At 42.8% G+C, this 27,417-nt stretch overlaps 1 protein-coding gene across 1 annotated transcript in view; it reads left to right on the top strand.

Moving 5' to 3' along the window:
* card11 (caspase recruitment domain family, member 11) overlaps nucleotides 1–27,417 on the top strand; it is a 217,199-nt gene that overhangs the window by 74,030 nt on the left and 115,752 nt on the right. The window contains exons 2-3 of the mRNA XM_084329390.1: nucleotides 24,964–25,178; nucleotides 26,505–26,642. Coding sequence (XP_084185516.1) covers nucleotides 24,971–25,178; nucleotides 26,505–26,642 — 346 coding nt within the window. The 5' untranslated portion in view covers nucleotides 24,964–24,970. The remainder of the gene's footprint in view (nucleotides 1–24,963; nucleotides 25,179–26,504; nucleotides 26,643–27,417) is intronic.

Here is a 27,417-nt window from a genome sequence, read left to right as displayed (position 1 = left end):
TCCGCAATTAGGTGCGACGCCCAAGCAGGGGTGTCTTTGTCTGACATAATTTGTTTGGCAGAACGCCAATCGATTTCACGTTTCTTAGACAACAGTCTTGTCTCTGCACGGTTGCCAGGACGTGTCATTCACACATCTAGTGTATTGAAACCTTTTCCTGAAGTTGCGCGGATTTTTCTTTCTTTAGAGGTGAAATAATAACTTAATTGGTCTGTCACTTACGAGAGCGAACTACCGTGCCATACCGCCGTAGTCACGTGACTCGCTGTCGGTTCTTGATATAGCGCCTTGATCATCTTCATCGCCCTCCCGTTCAGTCCGAACCTCATCAATGTTTTATATAAAAATGTCCAGCTCACACTGTCGAATGCTTTTTCCGCATCTAGGCTAATCAGTACCGCGCTACCACCTTGTTTTTGTATCTCCTCTACTATGTGTAATGTCTTTCTCACATTGTCCTGTGTCTGTCTCCCTTTAATAAATCCAGTTTGATCTTCATCTATAATGTCTGGCATAAACGTCTCAAATCTCTTTGATATTATCGATGTATACATCTTGTAATCCACGTTGAGTATGGACACAGGTCTGAAACTACTACATAATTCTCTATCCTTCCCTTCCTTGGGTATCGTGGTGATTATGGCTTCCTTCCACGAGGGGGGCATTTTGCCCTCTTCCATTGTGTGTCTGAACGCCGCCCCTAACATGGGTGCTAATTCCGTTCTAAGTGTCTTGTAGAATTCCGATGGGAATCCGTCGCTCCCCGGAGATTTGTTGTTTTTAGCTCTACTAATTGCCTCTTCCAGTTCTTGTTCCGTAATTATTTTATTTAATTCTTCATTCTGTTCTTTCCCTATCGATGGTAACTCTAGCTTCTCCAGATATGCTTCTATTTCCTCTTCTCCCGCTGCTTTTGGCTGTGTGTATAGTTTCTCATAGTATTCTCTAAATGTCCTCTCTATTTCAGCTGGGTCTCTCAATATTTCATTAGTCTTTGTATCCCTTATTGTGTGTATCGTGTTCAACTTCTGTTGCGTCCTAATTCTCCTAGCCAACAGTCTGGTCGCTTTTGGTCCCCCTTCATAGTACGTTTGTTTCATGAACCTCGCTTTCTTTACTATTTCCGCCAATAATTCCCTATTTATCCTGGCCTTTACTTCTTTGATTTCTCAGAGTGTTTCCTGTTCTTTTGATATCTGGTGTCTCCCCTCTAGCTTCTTCAGCTTCCCTATCAGATTGTGATATGTCTCCCTTCTGGCTTTCTTCAGCATTGCTGTCTTCTCCATCAATTTCCCCCTTATCACCACCTTCAGTGTGTCCCATAGAATGTTCGGATCTACCGCCCCGTTGTCATTTTCTTCCTCTTCTTGATCTGACTCACCACCCCCTTGTTATTTAATATTCCTACATTTAGTCTCCAGATCGTGTTCCTCCGTCTCCCTTCTAGATCTACTGTCAGATATATGGCACTGTGATCCGATATGTCCGCTACTCCTATTCTGCTCTCCCGTACCCTGTAACTGTCCCCCGTCGTCATCAAAAAGTAGTCTATTCTCGCATATGTCACGTGCGGGTGTGAGTAATGTGTGTATTCCCTGTCCATGGCGTGCATCCCCCTCCAAACATCTGTAATTCCCATTTCCGTCATCTGAATATTCATATATCTACTGATTGGTGCCCGTCCTTTTCTAGTACTCGTGGTGTCTAGGTCGTGATTCAGTACTACATTAAAATCTCCCGCGCATATCAATATCCCTTCTAGTTCCATCACTATCATATCAAAAATGGTCTCATATAAATCCTTCTCACTCTCTGGGGGTGCATAAACATTCACTAACGTAATCATTTGACCATCCATTTTTCCCTTCACCAGAACAAACCTTCCCTCCTTGTCTCTTACTTCCTTGATCAATTCAAATTTGACTGTTTTTGATTAACGTTGATTGAATTGATTGATTGATTGATTGATTGATTGATTGATTGATTGATTGATTGATTGAAAAGTTTATTAACAGATTGCAGAATGGGTACAGTACAGTACATCTCAATACATACAATTGTTAAGGGGATGCAGACCAGAGAAAGACTTTCGTCTTGTTTCCACCAGGGTCCCCCATTTTCAATTCATCATAACATATATGACATACATGACATACAGATAGACAGTACTGCTACATCTATACATTTATGACATATCAGATTTGCAAATACAGTACTGTTTGTGATACAAAAGTGTCCAGAAAAGGAGTGTATATACATTTGGTGTAGAAACTGTACATTGGAGGACGTGATTACTCCTCTCCTCAGGTTCCGTTTAAAGGAACTATAGTATGCATTTTCATATCCAAATCTCTTCAGTTTCTCATGATCCTGTGCTACCAAATGTGTCTCCTGCAGAAAAATCACTTCCATCTCACTTTTTTTACACTTCAACATCACTTTGCCCCTCTTTATCGTATTATTCATTCCATTAACGTTTAACGACATCATTTTTATACCTTTAACCATTGTCATCTTTCTTCTTCTTTCGTCTGTCAGTCCCCCCCATGTCACATTCATTCCCCCCTCCGGTTGTAGCCTCCGCTCTCTTTAGCGAATACATATAATGATTAACATAAATAAAAAACATAAACTTTACATAAAGTGCTCCCAAGGCGTTCGGGGGGTCCCTGTGTCCCCCCCTGTCCCCTGCTGGTGGGTGAGGAGTAATTGCTCTCCTAGTGAGAGGCCTCCTCCTGACGGCTTGGGGGTTTGAAACCTTTACCCCCAACCGCTCGTCATATTTGTCCAGCCTTCTTACTGTTTTTGTTGCTGTCGAGCTCCTGGTCAAAAGCGCTCTGTCCTTCATTCTGATCAAAGACCCCCATTTCCTAGGTCCCTCTCAATGTGGCTCCTATGTTCCAATGTCCCTCCTTCCTCCCAAACCCGTGTGTGGTGTCTTCTGTGTACCCCTTTTTACTTTCTTTTCCTCCCCTCTATTTTCTATGTGATGTCCATTTATCCCCTTAATCCCTTCCAACTGTGTTACTCGCAGCGTGTGTCTATGTATTTGTTTCAATATGTTCTGTGTTCCGTCTATCATAGCTACTTATATTTCCATTTATTTCCTCCATCAGCATGTGTATTATGTGTCCATGTATACGTTATGTTCGTTCCTATATCCTGCCTCTACCTGGGAATGTGTGTTTATGTATATGTTATTTCAGTTTCTATATTTTGTCTCTATTTGGATAGTTTTTTCAATCTCTTGTGCGTGTACTCATCCGTTCGTCTCCTCCCGCCTCCTCTCCCCTCCTTCTCCGTCTCTGGCCTCCTCGTCCGTCTCCGCCTTCGGTCTGTCACGTCTCACCTCTGCCTTCTCCTCTCTCCTCCCTCCTCTCCCGGGCTTCGATCTCCTACTCTGGTCCATCTGCATGCTTTCTCCAATCTCTGCTGCAGGCTCAGCGTCTGGCCCTCCTGTCCCCTTCCTTCTCTGTCCTCCGCCATCTGCATCCCCCGTCGCCTCATCTCCTCCGCCGCCTCCCGCGCCGTCGCGTACGTCACCGTCCCTTCCTTCCAGTGAATCCTTAGCGAGGTCATGGGTGATTGGAATTTCATTCCGTTTTCTTTCAGAATTCTCTTCAGTCGTAGGACCTGCGTGTTATTGCTACCGCTGTCGAGTAATCGTGATCAAACGACAGTCTTTTCCCCTCGATTTCTATCTTCTTGGTCCATGCGGTTCTGAGTATCAATTCCTTAATCTCAAATCTCAGAAAGTTAATAATCACCGCCCTCGGAGGTCTGTCCGGTTTCGGTCTCGGAGCCAACGCCCTGTGGGCCCTCTGTATCTCCATTTTTTCCAGTCCCGTCTCCTCCAGTTGTTCCTTGATAAGCTTTTCCACATATTGGGTCACCGATTCCCCTTCGACTCCTTCTTTCAATCCCCATATTCTGATGTTATTTCTCCGTGACCTCCCCTCCATGTCCGATATCTTTGTCTCCATCTGTTCTTGTTTTTGAATCGCACACGTTAACACCTTGTGTATCTCTGTGTTCCATTCCTCCGTTTGCGCCGTTCTAGTCTGTACCTCTGTTACGTTTCTGTCCCTCTGAAGTCCTCCTGTTCCTTCCTCAATTCCTCCCGTAACTTCCCAATATCATTTCTTATCGTGTCCGAGTTCAGTTTTATGGTCGCCACTCGCCAGTATCCCGGCCTGCATGAGCTCGGCCCATCCTGGCATTCCCTTGTCCGTCTCAGCTGAAACTCCCCCTTCCTCCGCCTGCCTCTTCTCGGTCTCGCCTCGGGGGTTCTGCTCCATCGAACTCTCCTCTTCCTGTGAGTCCTCCATTTCTCTTTCCTTCATAATTGTTTTCTCCTCCTTCCTTCTCGTTTGCATCTTCATTTTTAATCACTTTTCGTCACTTTTCGGGTCTTTATTTCTCCGTTTTTCGCTCTTTTGACCAGGAGCCTCACCGCATGCGTGCTACCCTTCCGCTCTCATACCGGAAGCCCCCCAGAAATGAGTCTTTGAGAGACGTCTGAGTATAACCAGCGACAAAAGAAAAAGCTCTCAAATCCATTTCCTCATCCATGGCCGTTCATTCTGAAGTGTAATTCACTTCTGGTTTTCGCTCGTCAACTTTCACCTAGATCCCTTATTCGCACCCCCCCCCCCCCCCCCATCATTGTAAAGGTACACTCATTGGCTACAACGCTGACCAATCATTTTCGCCATCAGCGGATGATTGGCAGTTCTGGAGTGTCGGGAATCCGGGGTGGTCATCTGACGTGCAGCACGTAAAAAGACGCTCGCCTGACATATCGTCATGTAACTCGAGAACCAAGGCACGGATTTGGTCGCATAAGAAGACAGGGAGCATGTCTATGTTCCCCGGGTCCTATGTTCCCCGGGTTCTATGTTCCCCGCTTTGATTGATTGATTGATTGAAAATTTTAGACCACCAGCCCTGATTCCAAACTCTAACCTTAACCAGTTCGAAAGAGGGCCTAAGCTTAACCGTTCGAAACAAGGCGGACATTAATAATTAATAAAATAATAAAAATTTATTAAAATTTCAATCTATTAATCAATCAAAGCGCGGAACATAGAACCCGGGGAACATAGGACCCGGGGAACATAGGGATGATCCCAGAAGACAGATACCAATGTGCGTTCAGTAGAAAGTTATCCGGCGGCAAGCAAGCCTAGCTTAGCACAAATTAATGGAAGCGGATACGGACCAGCTAGCCTAGCTGTTGGCCAGAAACGCCTCTCCCGGAGTTTTAAGCTAGGCTAGTGGTCCATATCGGCTTCCATTAATTTGTGCTAAGCTAGGCTAGCTTGCAGCCGGATAGCTTTCTACTGAATGCACAGAGCGGGAATTCAATCTTATTGTCTGACTCTGGAGAAGATGGTAAGTGCATTTCCCATAATGTTAGCATGTTCCTTTAACCTGTTAAGTCCCTTAAGTCCCTTATGACTGGCAAGTGTAGCCACCCGCCTGTATATACAGTATGCAGGGCTGCCCTTCATTTGCCTAAATGGACTCAGACTCAGTCAGCTGGTATCAAATTCACACACACCGATATAACAGATAGCAGTTGTATGCAAAGGTGATGATGATGATGATGATGACGATGATTATGATGCTGATCATGGTGCTGATGACGATGATGGTGGTGGTGATGTTTTGTGTGTCTGTGTTATGTGTGGGAGTGTGTGTGTGTGTGGTGTGTGTCAGATAGGGTTGATTTGCATTGCTGTGGGCCAGAAGTCACAAAGCGGGATTATATGGACAGCGCCCACCAGATGGAGAGTATGCAAACACTGCATGGACACTGTGTATGTGTGCGTGTGCGTGGGCATTTGTGTGTGCACATTTGTGTGTGTGTGTGTGTGTGTTAGAAGAGAGTGGAAACAGGTTAGAAGTGAGAGTAAGGTAGGGAGGGTGGACAGACAGTCTTTCTGTGGGAAGGTGGAAAAGAGAGAGGAGAGAGAGAGGGGGGGGGGAGAGCTTTGTATGTGTTTATGGAAAAGAGCACGAAGGCGGACTGTAGATGTGAGATGAAAACAACAGGAGCATCATAGACCTTTCTTCTGACCCGGTCTGTTTGTGTACTAGTATTCATGGTATTCGATTACATCATATCTTATGACCAGCTCATTCAGGTCACAACAATTAAGGGAAGTTCACACAGTAAGCCTTAGTTAAATCAACATTTTAATTGAGTAAATTAGCGTTTATAGGGTGTGAAGTCAGCTGTCAATGATTTCACATGGAGGTGGTAGATAGAGGTGTGGGATGCATTGAGAGAGAGAGAGAGAGAGAGAGAGAGAGAGAGAGAGAGAGAGAGAGAGAGAGAGAGAGAGAGAGGGGGACTTGCTTCAGGCTGAGAACACAGACAGATTTAGGATGAAAAACACACAGAGAGAGAGGGAAGACAGGAGAGAGAACAAGAGAGAGGAGAGAGAACAAGAAAGAGGAGAGAAGCTCATCGAGGAACCCTGCCCTTCCTCACAGGTGCAGATGGTCACCAATTAAAGGCAGGCGGAGCCTCACAGCAAACAGGAAGCCAGTCAAGCAAATGGGCGTGCACAGCACCTGCAACAGAAAACAGAGACAGACAGCATGGAAAGACAGGACGGCCGTGTCCGTCACTCCCAAAGCCGGAGACCCACTAGGACCTAAACCAAGACCCAAGACAGGCAGGGCTGTACAGTGCGATGATATGATCGCAAATTGCCCCCTAATTTGGTCCGTGCGAGTTTAAAATAATATCTGGGGGCAAGCTTGCGAGTGGTGATTTCAACCCTTCATTCGCATTTCACTCCTAAATTAATCCATACAAATTGTAGTAAAACATTAGCCTACAACCAGGGCTGTACAGTGCAATATAATGTTGCGGTTGTAATTTCATTAGACAGACCAGCGCGGACATTTAATAATATGCAATTTAATTGACACGAGCAATGAGCTAACGGTAGCTTCTAACCAAGGTATCCATTAGGATTATGCTAAGCTAACTAGCGATCTCTGCTAACCCTGGAAAACGGTCAAAGCGGACTCCACAAGACTAGTTCCATTCGTGAGGAAATGGGGTGGGTTATATTAACGCTTGACAACAGAAGTTTAAACATAACTTCATATTTATTGGTTATTCATTTCTGTATATCATTCAATTTCGATCTCCGTGTGTCTCCATCTCCATCTCTTCCTGTTTACATTCGAGTGTGACGTCATCACCTACGGCAGCTTAGACGATCAAAACGCGAACCTAGAACAAAACCTGAAGGGGGGGGCTGGCTCTCTTGTTCGTTCTCGCCCCCCCCTCTCTCTCTCTCTTTCTCTCTCTCTCTCTCTCTCGCTCTCTCTCTACATTCAATGATTTAAAGTAGCCAAATGTTACACACAGTATAAATACTAACTGGATAGTTGATGATATAAACATTTAATTTCATTATCTGAAATATTCTAAAATCATTAAGTCTGTGTGATTATTATTTTCTCACAGTAGTGTGTGTGTATATATATATATATATATATATATATATATATATATATATATATATATATATATATATATATATATATATATATATATATATATATATATATATATATATATGTGTGTGTGTGTGTGTGTGTGTGTGTTTGGCTAAAGTGGATAGAAAACACAGTACTGTGTAAAAGGCACCCAAGAGTTTTTATATAAATTGTCTTAGATGTAAATAATTTTTTTTATTAGTGTGTCAGTAGACTACTCTTAGTACATTTTCATTAAATTATTTTTTAAAGCATCTTCATGGTTTAATAATGCAAACATATGTTGCAGGGACTTATTATAATCATCATATTGGCGTGACTGTATGCATCAAAGGGTTAAATCAAGCATTTTTAAGTGCTTTAGAGGAAATGTCAAAATATCGCGATATCATTTAGAGGCCATATCGCCCAGCCCTACTATAATGGTAAAATAGTTATTTAAAAATTTGCCCCTAAAAAATATTCTTTGCCCCTAAATTTCTCATTTAGGGGCAAGTGTGCCCCTAGTGAAAAAGCTTAGCGTACAGCCCTGACAGGGCGTCTGCCGTTACATTCTCCCGACCTCTGATATGACAAATGTTCAGTGTACAATTGCAGGAACAACCGCCAGTGCATCAGAGCCTGTTGGACAGGAAAGTCAGGGGGTTTATGTTCAGTAGAAGTTGTGACTGGCATTGTCCCTGAACCCTCATATGCCTCTTTTTCACAACCAAATTATTAAATTGGTGATGGCTGAGAAGAAGCAGACAGGGTCCAGCTCCAGCACCAGCTCCATTGGCATTCTCTAGAATTTGAAAGGGCATCTCAATGTTTGGAGCTACCTTACACTGTAGGAAAAGCAGGTTTGTCAGTGGGGCCACCACAGTGGAAAAACTTCAACAATCAACTCCAAACCAAAGAAATGCACTAGCTCTTTCTTTGTTGTTGGCACAAGATACCTGTCAATACATTTACATTTAGTCATTTAGCTGACGCTTGTATCCAAAGCGAAAAGTCAGCAGTATAGCTTGTCAAACAGTGTCAAATTTGAGTGCATAGTAGTATAGAGATTTTAGCATAGTAGGTAGTAGTATATGCATAGTAACATAGGACATAGTAGGTAGTAGTATATATAGTAACATAGGACATAGTAGGTAGTAGTATATGCATAGTAACATAGGACATAGTAGGTAGTAGTATATGCATATAGTAACATAGGACATAGTAGGTAGTAGTATATGCATAGTAACATAGGACATAGTAGGTAGTAGTATATGCATAGTAACATAGGACATAGTAGGTAGTAGTATATGCATAGTAACATAGGACATAGTAGGTAGTAGTATATGCATAGTAACATAGGACATAGTAGGTAGTAGTATATGCATAGTAGCCAATAAGTAGGCCTACATACTAGTAAAAGACAGTAAGCCAGGCAGAAGACAATATCCTCAACAAAAAGACAACAGCCTCAACTTTAGCTCCCCTTGGCCCACAACCTCACCAATACATGTGACTAGGGGTGTAACGGTACACAAAAACCACGGTACGTACCAAGGTTTTGCAGTCAAGGTTCGGTACAGGTTTTTGATACAGTGGGGGAAAGTTTGTCTTTCCATGTTCCACTTAGGGGTGATGTAGTGTGCAGTAACGAATTGTACTTGTCAACGAATATTCTATATTGAAATTAATAATCGACTTGTAAAAAAGAAATAATAATAATTATATTAGATTGTGAAAAAAACAGCCCCCGGTCTATTCATACCGCTGTATTCGTTCGATACACAGCCGTTCGGTACGGTACACACTGAAACGGTTCGGTACGAATATGAGTACCTTTACACCCCTACATGTCACAGTTGCTAAACGTGACACTCCCAATAGTCACTGATGACAACATAATGTAAGTATGCAGTGCAGCCTGTTAGTCCATGCAAAACCATATTCAGTGGGTGCTAGAGCATGACGTTGTATGAGAACAAGCCCCCAGGTGGAATGAAAGTATAATTATGTTATACTATAATTATGTTTCCTTTACCCTTTGCCAGAAACAATTCAAAAAGAGACAAATGATAGGTGATTGTAAGCAAATCAACACGTGATCATCATTCAATCACATCCACGACCAATGAGCTGTGTTGATGACATTGCTCCATATATTGGCAGGAAATGTGGTGACAATAGGTCCTCTATGAATACTATATGAATACTTTCTCTGGGGGTACACTGCACAGTATACCCACTTCCTCAGCAGTATACCACCTCATTATCAGTAGTATACCACCTCCTCAGCAGTATACCACTTCATCAGCAGTATACCACCTCCTCAATAATATACCCACCTCCTCAGCAGTATACCACCTCCTCAATAATATACCCACCTCCTCAGCAGTTTACCACCTCATTATCAGCAGTATACCACGTCCTCAGCAGTATATCCACATTCTCAGCAGCAGTACTGTATACCACCTTCTCAGCAGCAGTATACCACCTCCTCAGCAGCAGTATACTGTACCACCTCCTCAGTAGTATACCACCTCCTCCCCAGTAGTATACCACCTCCTTCTCAGTAGTATACCACCTCATCCTTATTAGTATACCATAGTATACCACCTCCTCAGTAGTATACCACCTTCTCAGCAGTATACCACCTCCTCAGTAGTATACCACCTTCTCAGCAGTATACCACCTCAGTAGTATACCACCTCCTTCTCAGTAGTATACCACCTCCTCAGTAGTATACCACATCCTTCTCAGTAGTATACCACCTCCTCAGTAGTATACCACATCCTTCTCAGTAGTATACCACCTCCTCAGTAGTATACCACCTCCTTCTCAGTAGTATACCACCTCCTCAGTAGTATACCACCTCCTTCTCAGTAGTATACCACCTCCTCAGTAGTATACCACATCCTTCTCAGTAGTATACCACCTCCTCAGTAGTATACCACATCCTTCTCAGTAGTATACCACCTCCTCAGTAGTATACCACCTCCTTCTCAGTAGTATACCACCTCCTCAGTAGTATACCACCTCCTTCTCAGTAGTATACCACCTCCTCAGTAGTATACCACCTCCTCAGTAGTATACCACATCCTTCTCAGTAGTATACCACCTCCTCAGTAGTATACCACCTCCTTCTCAGTAGTATACCACCTCCTCAGTAGTATACCACATCCTTCTCAGTAGTATACCACCTCCTCAGTAGTATACCACCTCCTCAGTAGTATACCACATCCTTCTCAGTAGTATACCACCTCCTCAGTAGTATACCACCTCATTCTCAGTAGTATACCACCTCCTCAGTAGTATACCACCTCCTCAGTAGTATACCACCTCCTCAGTAGTATACCACATCCTTCTCAGTAGTATACCACATCCTTCTCAGTAGTATACCACCTCATCAGTAGTATACCACCTCATTCTCAGTAGTATACCACCTCCTCAGTAGTATACCACATCCTTCTCAGTAGTATACCACCTCCTCAGTAGTATACCACCTCCTTCTCAGTAGTATACCACCTCCTCAGTAGTATACCACATCCTTCTCAGTAGTATACCACCTCTTCAGTAGTATACCACCTCCTCAGTAGTATACCACATCCTTCTCAGTAGTATACCACCTCCTCAGTAGTATACCACCTCATTCTCAGTAGTATACCACCTCCTCAGTAGTATACCACCTCCTCAGTAGTATACCACCTCCTCAGTAGTATACCACATCCTTCTCAGTAGTATACCACCTCCTCAGTAGTATACCACCTCATTCTCAGTAGTATACCACCTCCTCAGTAGTATACCACATCCTGCTCAGTAGTATACCACCTCCTCAGTAGTATACCACCTCCTTCTCAGTAGTATACCACTTCCTCCGCGTCAGGAGGAGAACAGACGTCTAGTGAATTGCAGACACTATTTCCTCAACTATTTGTTTCCTTGAGTTGGGCTCTACTACAGTTGAAAATAAATGAGGAAATAGTGTCTGTAGTTTTCCTGATGTCACAGCGTTTCTTTTTGGGGAGGACTATACATTATGGAGACCCACTTGACGTGCACGGCCCAGTTTGACCCAGTTTGAAACTCTAGTTACGTAAACTAGGCAATTCCTTTTTAGAGATACACTGCATACTAACACAAGGTGCGGGGCTAGCCAGGTCAATCCAGGTTCATTTCCAGTTGTATACAATCTTTTTTTGTATTTTATTTTTTTATTATTTTTTAAACAAACATATAAACAAACATGACAACACACGATAAGAGTCAAGTCAAGTCAAGTCAAGTCAAGAGTTTTAATTGTCACGGCATACAGGTATACAATGAAATGCGGCTGGTCTTGCCCGCGACGATGTGCAATACAGTGGTACAACATATAATAGAATCCAATAAAAATACAGTGGTACAACATATAATAGAATCCAATAAAAAACAACAGTGCAATAAACAGGTACATGGTGTGCCATCTCGGTATCTGTACATAGTATTTACAGAGCATATAGGACATGCTAGGTAGCTTTAGTAGTGCAATACACTGTTCCTGATGTTATACTAATTTAAGTGGCCTTTCCTCTGGCCATAAGTGTGTGTGTGTGCGGCATGAGTGTTAAAGTGGCTGCTAGTGTGTGAGCGTGCTCAGCGTGCGTGTCGTGTATGTGCTAGTGTGTGCTTGTGTGTGGATAGTTCAGTTTCTGTGCCTCTCAATGTTCATTGTTCAAGGCTCTGATGGCCTGGGGGAAGAAGCTTAGCCTAAGCCTCTCCATCCTAGTAGCTGGGGTTCGCAGGCGTCTGCCTGACCTCAGCAGCTGGAACAGGCTGTTATTGGGGTGGTGGGGGTCTTTCATTATCCTGCAGGCTCTGGATTTGCACCTCTTGTTGTATAGAGCCTGCAGGGGAGGTAGCGCAATACCCGTGGTACGCTCGGCTGAGCGCACCACTCTCTGTAGGGCCTTCTTGTCCTGTGCCGTGCTGTTCCCATACCAGGCAGTGATGTTTCCGGTCAAGATGCTCTCTACAGCTCCTGAGTAGAAGGACTGGAGTATCTTCCCCGATACTCTGAACTTCCTTAACTGTCTCAGGTGGTAGAGGCGCTGCTTCGCTTTCTTTACTACTGTGTCTATGTGTGTTGACCATGTCAGATCCTCTGAGATGTGGACCCCCAGGTACTTGAAGCTGCTCACCCTGTCCACGGTAGCCCCGTTAATCATCAGTGGTGTGTGTGTCTCCTGCTGTCCTCTCCTATAATCCACGATCAGCTCCTTGGTTTTACCAATGTTCAGGAGCAGGCTGTTGTCCTGGCACCAACGTTCCAGTACCTCAACCTCCTCTCGGTAGGCCTTCTTGTCGTTGTCCGAGATCAGCCCCACCACCACTGTGTCGTCTGCGAACTTCACTATGGAGTTGGAGCTGAACTTGGCCACACAATCGTGTGTGTAGAGTGAGTACAGCAGGGGGCTTAGAACACAGCCCTGGGGGGACCCGATGCTCAGGGTGATGGTGTTGGAGGTCTGACCCCCCACCCTGACCGCCTGGGGTCTTTCACTCAGAAAGTCCAGTACCCAGGCGCTCAGGGCGGAGCTCAGACCTAGCTCGATCAGCTTGTCCACCAGTCTGGTGGGGACTATGGTGTTGAACGCTGAGCTGTAGTCAATGAACAACAGTCTCACATAGCCCCCCTTCTGACGGTCAAGGTGGGAGAGAGTGCTGTGCAGTACCTGGGAGACCGCGTCGTCAGTGGACCTGTTTGTCCTGTATGCAAGCATATACAAGATATACAAGCATTAATTAACAGTGCACATCCAATGAAATCACCATTTAGTTAAATGTCCTATACAGGATATACCCCTAATACCTGCTATCTAATACCCTACACACATATGCTCTAGCTCGTACCCCCCCCTCCCGGACCCCCATTGGATAATCCATCTATTATCCTTCGCTCCTAACCAGATACTACCATTATATGCTAGCTTTTATTCTCTCCACCACTTCTAACCACATTGTCATTTTGGATTCATTGAGACCCAAAATTCTTGCTGTAGATATTTCTTGATAAATCACATCGAGATATGTAAGAATCCAGACCTTCCGGCACATTTTTTCCGGTTGAAACCATCGTGATGCTATCAGCTTTTTAGCCACTGTGATACCCGATAAAACCAATCTCTTTAGCTGTGGATGTACTGCACACTCAAAAACATCATTCAGCAGTAATACAGAGGGGTGTACAGGTATATTCAGAGTTAAGAGATTTGATAATTGCTGGGTCACTTCTTTCCAGAATATCTTAACTGGTGGGCAGTCCCAGTACATGTGCATAAATGTCCCCTCGTCCCCATTTGTACATAAGGAGCATTTGGAGTCTTGTTTAAGACCCATTCTGTTCAGTCTTATAGGAGTCAAGTATGTCCTGTGAATATAGATAAGATTGATTGATACGACCATTCCAACCTGTCAAAAGCTTTCATTGCATCCAGGGACAGCATCGCCTTAGGTGTGGTGTCGTCCTTGTTAGCATCTAGTACGTGTAGTAATCGTCTTATGTTATCAGTGATCAAGCGGCCTCTTATGAAGCCAGTTTGGTCAGGATGAACTAAAGACGTCATATGATTTTGTAGTCTGATGGCTAATACCTTAGAGTACAGTTTGATATCGGTTCCGAGGAGGCTTAAGGGTCTATAACTACTGCACTCGGTAGGGTCTTTGTCTTTTTTAAGGAGGACTGTTATGAGTGCAATATTGTCGTTCTTATGGAAGTTCCCCTCCTTGACTGAGTATAAAATCATATTTTAGTAATAAGGGTCCATTTCTGGTGGGATACCGTCTCTTCCAGGAGCCTTACCACTTTGCATTTCGGATATGGCCTTCTTGAGTTCCTCTAGTGTGATCGGTGTTTCTAACTGTTTAGCGTCATCCTCTGAAAGTTTAGGGAGGTTAATTTGATTAAGATATGTGTCCATTTTGTTTTGATCGAAGGTCATTTCTGATTTATACAAGTTGGAGTAGAATTCTTTGAATGTCGCGTTTATTTTTTTAGGGTCTGTAACAAGTCCTTGTTGTGCTTTAATGGTAGTTATATCTGCAAATTTTGCGTTAACTCTTAATCGCATAGCTAATAGGTGACTTGGTTTGGAGCCTTGAGAGTACTGCTGTTGACTTGCGCTACGTATTTGTATTTCAGATTGTTGTCTGTATATGGCGTTAATCTCTTTTTTTAGTACATTAACTTGAGTTTCCAGTCGAACCGAGTTGTTGTATTGTAAAGAATTAAATAACGTTGAATAAAGCGTTTCCAGTTCAGCCAGTTTTGAGCATCGATTCTTGCGTATTTTGGAGGAAAAGCTATCAGTGAAATCCTTGATCATTCCCTTTACCGACATCCATAATATTCTGGGGTCCTGCACCGAGTTCGCATTCATCCGTAGGAATACTGTAAGAGCTTCTTTGATTTGTGTAATGAATTCCTTGTTATTAAGCAGCATCGAGTAAAATCGCCATCTTGGGGCTCGGGATGATAGTATACCAAATGTTCCTTTTAGGAGTAAATAACAGTGATCTGATAATGCATTGGGTATCATTTCCACATCATAGTTATCAAATAGTCTCGGGGATGCAAAAACATAATCTATTCTGGATAATGTGTTATGTCTCGCAGATCGACAAGAGTACTTCCGGGTCGTGGGGTTGAGTGATCGCCATAAGTCATTTACACCTGTAATCTTCGACCAATCCTTTAATGCATTTGATGCATTTTTTTGTTCATTGGAAAAGGAGGGGTAAGATTTATCCATCCTTGGATTCCAAATGGCATTAAAATCCGCACCAATTATAAATGAGTATTCGGGAAGGTCTAACATTGTTCTGGTAAGTGTAGTGAAGAAACTAACTTCGTACAAATTTGGGGCGTATACCGCTACCAACGCTATTTTCCTGTTCTTGTGTACAATTTTAGCTATAGTTATCCGACCATCTGCATCAGACCATACTCCCTTCAATTCAATATTCAACTTCCGTCTAACGACTATGGCAACTCCACGAGTTCTCGCTCCAAAGGAAGAGTGACTAATGTTATGATATGTGTTGTCCGCTAACGTATCTATGTCTTTCTCTAAAATGTGCGTTTCGCTTAGCAGAGCCACGTCAACCTGTTCTTTTTTCATCAGTGTGAGCACGCTTTTGCGTTTGTGTTGATTATTTATTCCCCCAGTGTTCCAGATCATTATATTCAAACTAGCCATAATCTATGTTGTTGTGTAGTTGTTGGTAATGCTTCTGGAGTGCGAAGCTACAATAGATATACATCCAACTATTGAGGTCCCGTTGAGAGCCGAGCTTAAAAACATACATATATACAAATAATAATCCCCTAATTCCCCCTCCCTCCGAGACTCGTACAGGACTGTGTTCCATAGACACATCCTACGCGTATGACTCCCTCCCTTAAGCCACCGGGTTGCCCAAAATGAGCTTTCTAACACTAATCTTCCTATGCTAATTGCCATAGGATCTAAAACTTTCATTCTAATTCAATAGAATGTCACTTTTGATCTTGCGCCTTCCCATTAATGTAATAACAATATTGTGAACAATTTTAAATATACCTTCATTGATATATTCATTTGAACCTTCTACTAATTTATGTTGGAACCATCAGAAAAAAGAAAAGAGTGGAGAAAAATACTAATACCATAAAAAAAGTGAAAATCAAAATAAAACTCAAAAAAAAAAAAAAAAAAAAAAAAAAGATTTTTAGAGCTACATTATGCAAATCCTTAAAGCAGTGGAGTAATTGTTTAAAATATTAGAATAACCTTGTCATGCTTATACCTTTAGATGTGGCTGATGTTTTTAAAACCTTATTGAACTTCCGTCACTGGATCATATGCATATACATACCAGATACAGCTACAGACCAGCTACAGGCCTTCATTGTGGGAGTGCAGTATATTCTAGAAGGTTGTAGAATACCCTTGTAAATTCGTAAACACTGCTGTTATCTTCCAGAATGATCTTCCTGCCCAGGAGTTATGACCTACTAGTGTTTTCCAGCATATTCCATTGTGCACCTGAGTAGTCGAGAGAAGAGTCCAGAATATTCCAAAGTGTTCCCAATGTCAATATTGGATTATTGCCTCCTCAGAGACCAGAAGTCTATAAATATAATGCCTATCGATCCGTATTAAACACTTTGTGCCTCAGTGCTTCCAACATGCCTATCAGCTGTTGCTTTTGTTAAGCCGTGGTAAAGTCATTCTAATAAAAGTAATAAAATAAAAAGAGAAAGGGAAAAAAATTAGAAAATGAGAGAGATGATTAGGCTTATCTTCTGATTCGAGCCTATGTTGCGACCGGCCCCGGGGAACCAGTTTCATGTTGCTTCATGTATTCATCTGCGGCTTTAGGCGAGCGTAATCCGAGCCTATTACCATTGTAGGTTCCTAAATGCCTAGTCTGGTAATTAAGAGTAATTTCAGTTAATAGCAGTTAATAGAAAAGCATTTTGGCCCTGTATTTCATAGGATAAATAGATGGATATTATTATTACAGAAGTTAAAATGTTAAGACAATCCATGTCTATCGGTAAGAATGATTTCTTTGTTGTTAGTTTGTTTCTTACAGGATATTTGGCTGATAGGCCGAGGGACTTTTAGTTTGACAGGATAACGGTGATGTCATTGATTACTGTCAGCTGCGGCAGGGTGACAGCTTTGGTTTAGAAAGAAAACAACGCAGATTGTACCGGTGGTCAGGCCAAGTGATGAGAGAGTGGAGCCAGACAGTTTTTAGACCTCTCTCTATTTCCCTGGATAAACTTTGTTAATCTCGCTGCTCTATATATAATTAGGAAACAAGAACGTGTAACCCGAGTTGGACATTAAATAGTTGATACTACGTCGTGGTCGGTGCTTTCTTGTGCGTGGATATGGAACGGGAGGATTCAAAGTTTGAGAGCGTCTGAAGCTTATGGCATCAACGAGTTTTGGATACTACAACCATCTTCCCCCAAGATGGATAGAAGGGCTGGGTACCGAAGGCTTGGCTTAAGATTTCTCTTGTATAATCTCTGCAGCACATCTTTGTAGGGGACACGTAGAGCAATGGCCTCCTTGCATAGATCCTCGTAGAAAGACACTGGTTTGTCACCATATTTCAGTTTCCCCCATTGATTGCGTGCCCCTCTGATGATCGCATCTCTTATTTCTGTCTTGCGCAGAGTAGGAATGATAACCCTCGTCCCGTTGCCTTTTTGGTCTTGTGTACCAACTCTATAACATTGGTCCACTAACGGCGCTGTGGGTAGGATATGTTTACCTAGAATTCCTGCTAACACAGTTGGAAATAAGTCGTCTGTGCAATTGACTGATTCATCCAATCCCACAATACGGATATTATTTCTGCGGTAGTAACGTTCGGTCTCGAGCCGCCTCACCATTGCTTCCTCTTCGATGTCTTGTATTTTCTTCCGAAGCGCTTTTTCCACCTGTTTTATCTCCTCCGCTACCTCTGTGAATCCATCGTTAACAGTCTTCTCGTTCTCTTGGACTTTCAAGTTCAAGTTTCTTCAAGTTTCTTTAATAGTTGTCATACAGAAGTACAGAATACTTTTGTACAAAATGCTTCTTACTGTTGCGCTCCAGAGACTGTGCAAGACAAGATAAGTATGAAATAAAAACATAGTAAAATTAGAAGTAAAAAAAAATAGGTCACAGTGTTCAGTTTAGACATATGTACAATGTTCGATGCAGAATAGACGTAGTTACCATACAATATACAATACTGTGCAGTGTACTAATATACAATACTATATAGTGCAAGGCAGAAATGGAGAAATGGGGCGAGGTGCAATTTAGGTACAATTCACAGTAGGTGTACGAGTTGTAGTGCAAATCCTTTATCAATAAATATAAAGTGTAAGTGTGTTTGTGTGATCTAAAGTGTGGAGAGTGGGTGCTGCAGTGTGTTGTTTGTTTGAGTGAGTGTGTGCGTGTGGGTGTGTGTGCTGTGTGCATTTGATGGTTGTTGCATAGTGATTATTGTTCGTTTAGCGATTATTGTTCGTTTAGCAGCCTGATGGCTTGGGGATAGAAGTAATGTCAATGTAATTCCTAGCACCGTGTTCTCCACTGCAGTGATTCGCCCGGCCTGTTCCGCGGCCGCTTTTATAACCTCTTCGAATTTAGCATCGATGTGTACTTTGAATTCGTCGATGTGTAATTTGAAAGCGTCCATCTGATCCTTCCCTGCTTGTATCTGATCCTTAATCAGGTTAGTCAGAGGATTTGACGTAGATTTTCTTCTCCAATTCCCCTGCTTTCTCTCTCACGCCGTTACCTTTATGTCGTCGTCTGCTGTCACCCTCTCGGGGCTAGTCGGCGTCGGTCCCGGTATGTTATCCGCTACTGTCTCCCCGACGGGGCTAGTCAACAGCGGTACTGTTGTACTGGCGGCTGCTGTATCCTTTGAGGAGCGTGTCATAACTTGCGCCGTTGTACTGTCTATTCTGAGTTTCTTTCCACCCTTTTTCTTGTCCTTAGGTTCCATGTTGAATCTTTATTTCTTTTGATATAGTTAGTAGAAGGTCTTATTTAATATATACGATGTGGTTTAATTTCATTAGTGTTGTTCAAATACGGTTTTTAAACTAAATTAACGTTGACGGGAGCGGAGCTGTAACCAAACGCGCCTGCTACATATTGCTGTCAAACCGGAAGTCTGTTGTATACTATTTGTATTCTATTCTAGAACAAAGATTTAACAGATTGCAGATTAGTGAGGCTGTTGGCTGTGATGGTGCAGTGTGATGTGATGGAGGCCCTCATAGTATTACGCTGGGTGGGGTTGGCCTATTGTTTTGGTCTTTGTTTTCACTCTGTGTAGAGGGGAGCATGTTTGAGCGAGCAGAAGTGGAGAGCTTGCGCCGCAAGTCATCCTCCACCAAAGAGACCGCGCCCGGGCTGGTCGGTGGTCTCCTGGAGGGGACGCCGGAGCCGGAGGGCCTCCTCATTGAAGAGGGGCGCTCACCGGTCTCCGGGCGGTGCGCACTCAGTTCTGCACGCCACCGCCACGAATGTGGGACTAGGGAACCCCCGCGGCGCACAGAGGAGGTTGCGATGGAGAATCGCAGGTGGAGCCCAGAAAAATGCTTCCCAGGTCCGGGTGGTGATACCATTCTTGGGATCCAAAAAATAGCAACCACAAAAACTAAAGCTAAATGCCACTTGCTTGTCGTGTGCGTATAGCGAGCACTTCCTAAAGTGAAAGAAACGGGAAGGCGGAAGTACGGTCACACCCCTTGCTTATATGCATATAGGCGGAAAGGGGCATGGCCGGACAAGTGTAAAGTGCATGTAGCGGAATCTTTCAAGTAACGTGGTATATATCCCAGAACGAGATAAAAGAACGAAATGTAACTTGAGGACTGCATACTTATTTTGCAAACCAAAATACTATACTTTATACATATAGCACATGCATGAGCCTGGTCTCTTTTGAAAGATGGCATTCTGAAGTTTCTGATACAATAAGGATCATCCACTTTTAGTGTTAATTAAATAGAGTAACATAGGTCTGAACTTGAGTTGTAGAAAAACTTGTTACTCACGTTTTTCTGTAGTAGTTAGTAGTCCAGAAGTAGTATTTCCAAAACAATTTGATAGGCTGAAAAAACACCCTGGGTCCATAGCCTTGTGCAGAAGTCTTGTGTAGTACAAATCCGTTCAGAAATGAGTGATTAGGAGCGATTTTGGTAAAATGTGAGAAAAAAAGGCTGCAGAAAACGATTTCTCCATTGACTCCAATGCATTCCGCGGAAATTTCTCTTCCTGTTTGCGCTTGTGACTTTTCACCTAGATCCCTGAATTGCTCATTCCCACGTGGGGTATCATTGGAAAGCCAGACTCATTGGTTACAACCCTCTCGAGATTGCCAAATGATTGACAGAGGTAGAGCCTCGGTAGTCGCGGGTTGTTACGATGCACGGATGCAGGTAGGAATTGAGTTCCAATAGTAGAATGAAGAAGGAGACAGAGATGTGGTTTGCTCTTCTCGAATAGTGTGTTCTATTTATTGCAAGAAGCACAAGAGCAAGGGAGGAAACGATAACAATAAAGACACCAAGCGTCAACTGAGAATATACTTTAGGAAAATACTAAATCATAAAGCAGCAACAAGAGGGTCCAGCACTTGTTCTGTAGCCGACTGCATGCAGGTCTGTCTGACAAAGGGACAGAGAACAGGAGGTTACTAAATAGCCACATTCCTGACATACCACACGCATCAATTAGTGACAGCATAAGTGACAGCCAGTGACAGCAACCCAGTGAAGACAGTCAATTAGTGTAGTGACAGTCAATCAGTGCAAATACCAAGAACAGGGTGAAGTACTCCAGAAAGGCAGTAGGGTTCCCAGTCCTAGAAGAGGACAGAAACCCAGAACGTTACAGCGGGTGGTATTCGAAAAAAAAGAAAAGTCTGCCGTGTACTTCGGCGCATGCCTCACATATTGGCATGTAACTCGAGAACCGCAATCGACAGGCAACAAGTAGGGCTTTAATTCTGTATATATTGTATTAAAAAATATGCACACCCGAGCCGCTAGAGGTTGGCATAGTGGCGCGTCGCGCCGGTGGGCAAATCGTCAAGAGGGCCTGTATACGGGCCGTTGCCAGATAAGATGTAAGAAAGTTGATTTAATTAAAAAAATTACTAATTTAATCAGATTAATCACTTTATTCAAATTGAGGATTTTGTTTGAGGAATTCTTATAAATTTTGTTTATGATTATGTCATAAAATATGACGACAGACATTCGAAGCTTACTTCGAAAACTTCAATAGAAGCTTTGAATGTAAAAAAATTACATTCGGTACAGCCCTATATAATATAATTTAAATTTAAAGTAAAATTGTAAAACCGTTGTGTAATATAAAACATAGTATTATAGTTTGTTATTCTCTCAAATTAGGCTAATCATTATCGGACTACATTTGTGTCGGAGGGGTGTCGTCCAATCAACAGTCATCTCCCGCCTCGACTACTGCAACGCACTGCTTGCTGGCCTTCCGGCCACTGCCACCAAGCCTCTTCAACTCATTCAGAACTCAGCGGCACGCCTGATCTCAAACCTACCGAAGTCAGCCCATTCAATTATGATGAATTGAAAATGGGGGACCCTGATGTAAACAAGACGAAAGTCTTTCTCTGGTCTGCATCCCCTTAACAATTGTGTGTATTGAGCTGTACTGTATTGTACCCATTTTGCAATCTGTTAATAAAGTTTTCAATCAATCAATCAATCAATCATGTCACCCCACTTCTTAGGGACCTGCACTGGCTCCCCATTGCCGCACGAATCCGCTTCAAGGCCCTCGACCTGGCATACCGTGCGGCAAAGGGAACCGCTCCCGCCTACCTCCAGTCAATGGTCTCTAACTACACACTCTCAAGACCCCAATGCTCTGCACCTTCTGGCCATCTCAGACCCACTCTCAAATGTCTCAAACCCATCCAATCTCTCGCCGTTGACTAAAGACGAACTTCTTCAACCATTATCTGAAATGAATTATTATTATTATTATTATTATTATTATTATTATTATTATTATTATTATTATTATTATTATTATTATTATTATAAATTATTATTATTATTATTATTATTATTATTATTATTATTATTATTATTATTATTATTATTATTATTATTATTATTATTATATTTTTAAGTCTAACCCTAATTATCTGAAATGAATTATTATTATTATTATTATTATTATTATTATTATTATTATTATTATTATTATTATTATTATTATTATTATTATTATTATTATTATTATTATTATTATTATTATTATTATTATTATTATTATTATTATTATATTTGTAAGTCTAACCCTAACTAACTGTCACACAGTACATTTCGCAGTTTGAGTAAAATTTACTCAGGTAGGTTAGTTTATTAGGACAAGTGCATGACAGTAAGGTTAGTTAGGGTTAGAGTTTAAAATTTTTTTTTTTTTTTTTTTTATTATATTATTATTTCAGATAATGGTCGAAGAAGTGCGTCTTAAGTCGTCGGTGGAAGATTGGACGGGTTTCGGCTGTCCTAACTGGGGTGGGTAGTTCATTCCACCATTGTGGGGCAAGGACTGAGAATAGGCAGCATCTCTTTGATGACCCTCCCGGGGCTTGGATAGGAGTAGGTCTGAGGCGGCCAGAAGATGCAGAGCGTAGGTGTCTTGAGGGCTCAACTGTAGCACTCAACACTTTGATGAACATTGTTACTCAGCTGATAGAGTTGTGCCCTTCCTGATGACTTGTCGTACAGAACTTGTAAGTCGCTTTGGATAAAAGCGTCAGCTAAATGACAACATTTTTATGTAAATGTTAATGATGTCATCGGGGACATTGAATTGTGTTGTGTTAATTACAGCTCAATAAAATGGTAGCAGTCCCTATGAGACAAGGTATTGCTATTTTTTCATCTACATAATTTCATGGAGCTGTAATTAACACAACACAAGGATTCCTGTTTTTGGATTATGAACACATTAGCCTGTGTATGAGATTATGTTCAAAATAAATTGTGTCCCAACCCTTGTTGGCCTAGCGCCTATTTTGTGCTTTTTGACTTTTTGTGTGTGTGTTTGTGTGCACAACGGTGGCTGTGTTGATGATTATGTCATGAAATTGGGTCCATGTCGTTATTTTACATATATTTTCAATATGTCAAAAGATTATCATTTGAATCGCTCTAAAAAAAGAGTTATACATATTAGATTGGAAGAGGACCCTAGTGGAAATGTTTGTGCCATTGACTCCCATGTTAAACGCTGTTTTTTAATCTGCAATCATTCATTTAATTTTCGATACAATTAAAAAATTAACACTTTTTTCACAATGTGGGGAAGAAGCAATACTCCAGGAATTCTGTTACCGGATTTCTACACACAGTGGCGCAATTGTCCTATGGCTGTTGTTACCAGCTAGGAAGCCATCACATGCCTCCCAGAGGCGGAGATATGCAGGCTGCAGGCAGAGAGTAGAGTGCTCCGCGGGGGAGGGGACAAGAGGAGAGGCGATGGGTGCTGCTGGTGAAAGATTCACTTCCTCCTCCTCCTCCTCCTCCACCTCACACTGGTGTCAACCGTGTCACAGCAGCTGCAACACGAATAACTTTGATTGGTGCCGCCCCCCTCGGCTCCTCGCTGAGCTCGCTCTGCTTGGGAGGGGCTGGTGGTTGAGTAAACAGTGCTCGTCTCTTCAGATTATACCCGGAAAAAAGTGTACTGTATCCCCGCTGGAAATATTACCAATAACTAGTGCTTACTAACGTTAGCGTCTCTGCTATTTCTGACCAAATGAGTAAATTATTTGTCTACACCAGGACATTAGCTTATTCACAAGGACTTTGCGCTGGTTTCCCACGCTGGACTATGGGGTCGAAAACGTATATATACGTTTTGTGCCTTTTTTGTCATAAAAAGGCAGTTACTATCAAACAAACGGGAATATAAGTGGTTATAATTCGGAAATATTTGTAATCTTTTTTAGATATCTTGAGGTTAGGCTCTTAGTGGTAATCGTGGGGACATTTTTCTTTTTTAAATATTAAAAATTAAAAATTATATGACCTTGAACTTGATGCACACTTTCGTGCTTTAAGCATCATGATCTCAGCATGTAGTAAGGAAGGCACAAGGGGTTCCATCCCTGAATAGGATACATAGATCTATCAAGTGTGATTTTGAAAAGAAAAATGCCAAGCCCTCCTTGATGAAAATGAGGATGACATAAATACTTTTTACAGTAATTTTGTCCTTTAAACTGCATTTGGGGGTAAAGGGACGTTTTACTGGAGGATTATTATGTTTTGCTCACTAGCCACATTGTTGCAATTTCTTTATGCCCCCACTATGAGAACACACTAGCTGCAGCGCTAAGCTAGTTTTGAACACCCCCCCCCCCTTTTTTTCTTCTTCTTTAAAATTCTAAATCCACAGCCTTAGCTTAATATTAGCTTCATATTAGAAGACCTCGTTCAGGGTAAAGATTGTCTGTGAACCACAGATGAAGATAGTTTAATAACCCTTTAGCCACCCTACCTTATTTGGGACAAAATAATTACAACGCACATGAGATGTCTATTGTATTTGACATAGAATAACTCAATTGTCTTTGCTATGCTGCTGGTGTCTTGTATCTACAGATATAGGCTTTACTTAGGCTTCAGACAGGGCTATTCTGCTACACCTATGGAGTGAAGAAGTCGGGATAACAGTGGCTACTTACTACCCAGGGCCCCAAGCTGAGAGGGGGCCCAAAGAGAGTCTGGACTAAAATACACAGAGACACATCATGTAAGCCTACACGTGGCCCAGAATTTCTTGCTACACCCCTGGTTATACTCATCCCTGGGACCCTGGCTATACTCATCCCTGTGTGTTTTTCCTTCCTGTTTCTCAGACCGTAGATGATGGAGAATGGAGGAGGTACGTCCGGGATGTCTGACGACGTGGAGGTGATGTGGGAGAACGTGGAGTGTAAACGCTACGAGCTGAGCCGCTCCATCTCCCCTGCCAAGCTCACGCCCTACCTCCGCCAGTGCAAGGTCCTGGACGAGCAGGACGAGGATGAGATACTCAACTCCATGCTACTGGTCTCCAAAGTCAACCGCACAAGTAGGAGAGGAGTCTGTGTGTGTGTTAAGGCTGAGCCCGAACCCTGTTTTTAGGGTTCGAACGTTCGCCAGGGTTTATCGAACGAACGTTCGAACGTTCGTTTTTTGTAAATGTTTTAATAAAAAAAAATTGTATTACTTTTTTTTTTTTTATATATAATTTTTTTTTTTTATTATTATTATAGATCCTACGGAGGGCGGCATTGCATAATCTATTGGTGAAAAAACATGTTGTTTACAGTGGTGGCTGTTCATGTAAACATGTAATTAAACAAAGCACTCAGAAGAAAATAAACAAGCTACTGAGTACTGCATAAAGTTCCTACTTATGATAAACAATAGCCCTTGCACACCGCAGTCACGTAAGGGGCTAGATAAACAAATGCATTCGTTTTGTGGCATTCACGTTATATAGTTAGTGTTACACGTTCAATAACAGGTATTCACTCTTGGTCGACGGGAAGGAGAGAGGCGCGCGCCTCGGCTCCTTCCACCGTCTACCTCTGAACGGGGGACGGCAGAGAGACAGAGAGACACCGGCGCGGGGGTCCCGCCGGGCTCCCAACACGCCTGCCGCCTCGGCCAGAGTTGTTTCCAACGCAACCACCTCCCGCCATGAAGCTCGCGCTCCGTGGCCGAAAAAGGCTGGTATTCATTAATGATCCTTCCGCAGGTTCACCTATGGAAAGTTGTTACGACTTTTACTTCCTCGGCGGGGAGCTAACGCTACGTTAATGCTTCTCTCAAGCAGAAGCAGATCAATGGCGGCATTGCCGGAAGTAAAAAAAATAATAAACGCTTGCCGATTGGTGGTAACAGCAGAGGCGGGTGCAAGCGGTGTGACGTAATTGGCAGAATCGCCTGTCAATCAAAATTGTTCTATTGCATTGGTTGAGACTAGAGCTCTGGTTGAGTATCCAGCAACAGCCCGGCAGAGACCATACTGGTTGAGCCGAGCGACTCGGGGGACGCGCCGCTTCACATCGCCTCACCGTCGTTGCGCCTGCTTTATTTTTTTTCACCGAACGTTCGAACCCATTAATTAAAGTCCGAATGTCAGCTTAACGAACGAACGTTCGAACGTTCGGGCTCAGCCTTAGTGTGTGTATGTCCATATTTACGTGTATGTGTCTGTGCGTGTGTCTGTGTATTTGTGTGTGTGTGTGTGTGTGTGCATTTGTGTTTGTGTGTGAGGCATTGTGCCACTGCTAATGCTAAATTACATCATAGGGGCAATCACATAATTTTGTCAAAAGTGTATGTCCATATTTATGTTTGTGTATGTTGGGGTATATTGATATTTATGTATGTGTGTGTGTTCTGTCAGGTCGTCTGTTGGACATCCTCCACACCAAGGGGGAGCGGGGGTACGTGGTGTTCCTGGAGAGCCTGGAGTTCTACTACCCCGACCTCTACCAGCTGGTCACCGGCAAGGAGCCCACACGGCGCTTCTCCACCATCGTAGGTGAGTCTAGGGCTGCCCCGTACTTAGACCCTCTGCATACTCGAGACGGTGAAACAAAGTTTGCAACATACCCAAGCTCTCTACTCTACCAGGTCCCTTCCATCCGGTCCCAGGGTGAAACAGAACTACTTGTCTGGTAGAGGTTAGGGTTAGGGTTAGGGTTAGGGTTAGGGTTAGAAATGATGGTCTTAGAAATAGAAACATACCACAAAGTTGGATTATGTTCCCCCGATGCTTAAAGAACACAGTCACTGAAGGATGAAAGGCTGACCATAGCCCTGCACAGCATTGCCACTTCACACATACAGCATGTGTCGACACTGTCAATCACTCCATTCTGATTGATAAGCTAAAAGCAATTGGTTTTGATAGTTCATCAGTGAGTTGGATGCAATCCTACCTGGAGGGGAGAGAACAGATGGTGGAGGTAAACGGTACACTATCTCCCCCCCCCTCCCAGTGAGCTGTGGTGTTCCACAAGGAAGCATACTAAGACAGTTACTGTTCCTAATTTATGCAAATGACATGTCATCAGCTTGTGACTGCAACTTGTTCCTGTTCGCGGACGACTCAGCCCTGGGCTCTGACAAGAATAAGTTGCAGGTTGAAAAAGCCCTCAGCTCTGAACTCTGCAGAATCTGCACCTGGCTCGCTGATAACAAACTATCATTACACCTGGGTAAAACAGAGTCCATTCTCTTTGGATCAAATAACTAACTCAGCAAGGCCAACGGCTTCTCTGTTACATTGGGTGACAATATTGTCACAAGGAAAG

This window comes from Notolepis coatsorum, assembly GCF_963971535.1.
Source record: "Notolepis coatsorum genome assembly, chromosome: 14".
In the NCBI taxonomy this organism is placed as follows: Eukaryota; Metazoa; Chordata; class Actinopteri; order Aulopiformes; family Paralepididae; genus Notolepis; species Notolepis coatsorum.
This window is presented reverse-complemented; position numbering and strand designations above follow the sequence as displayed.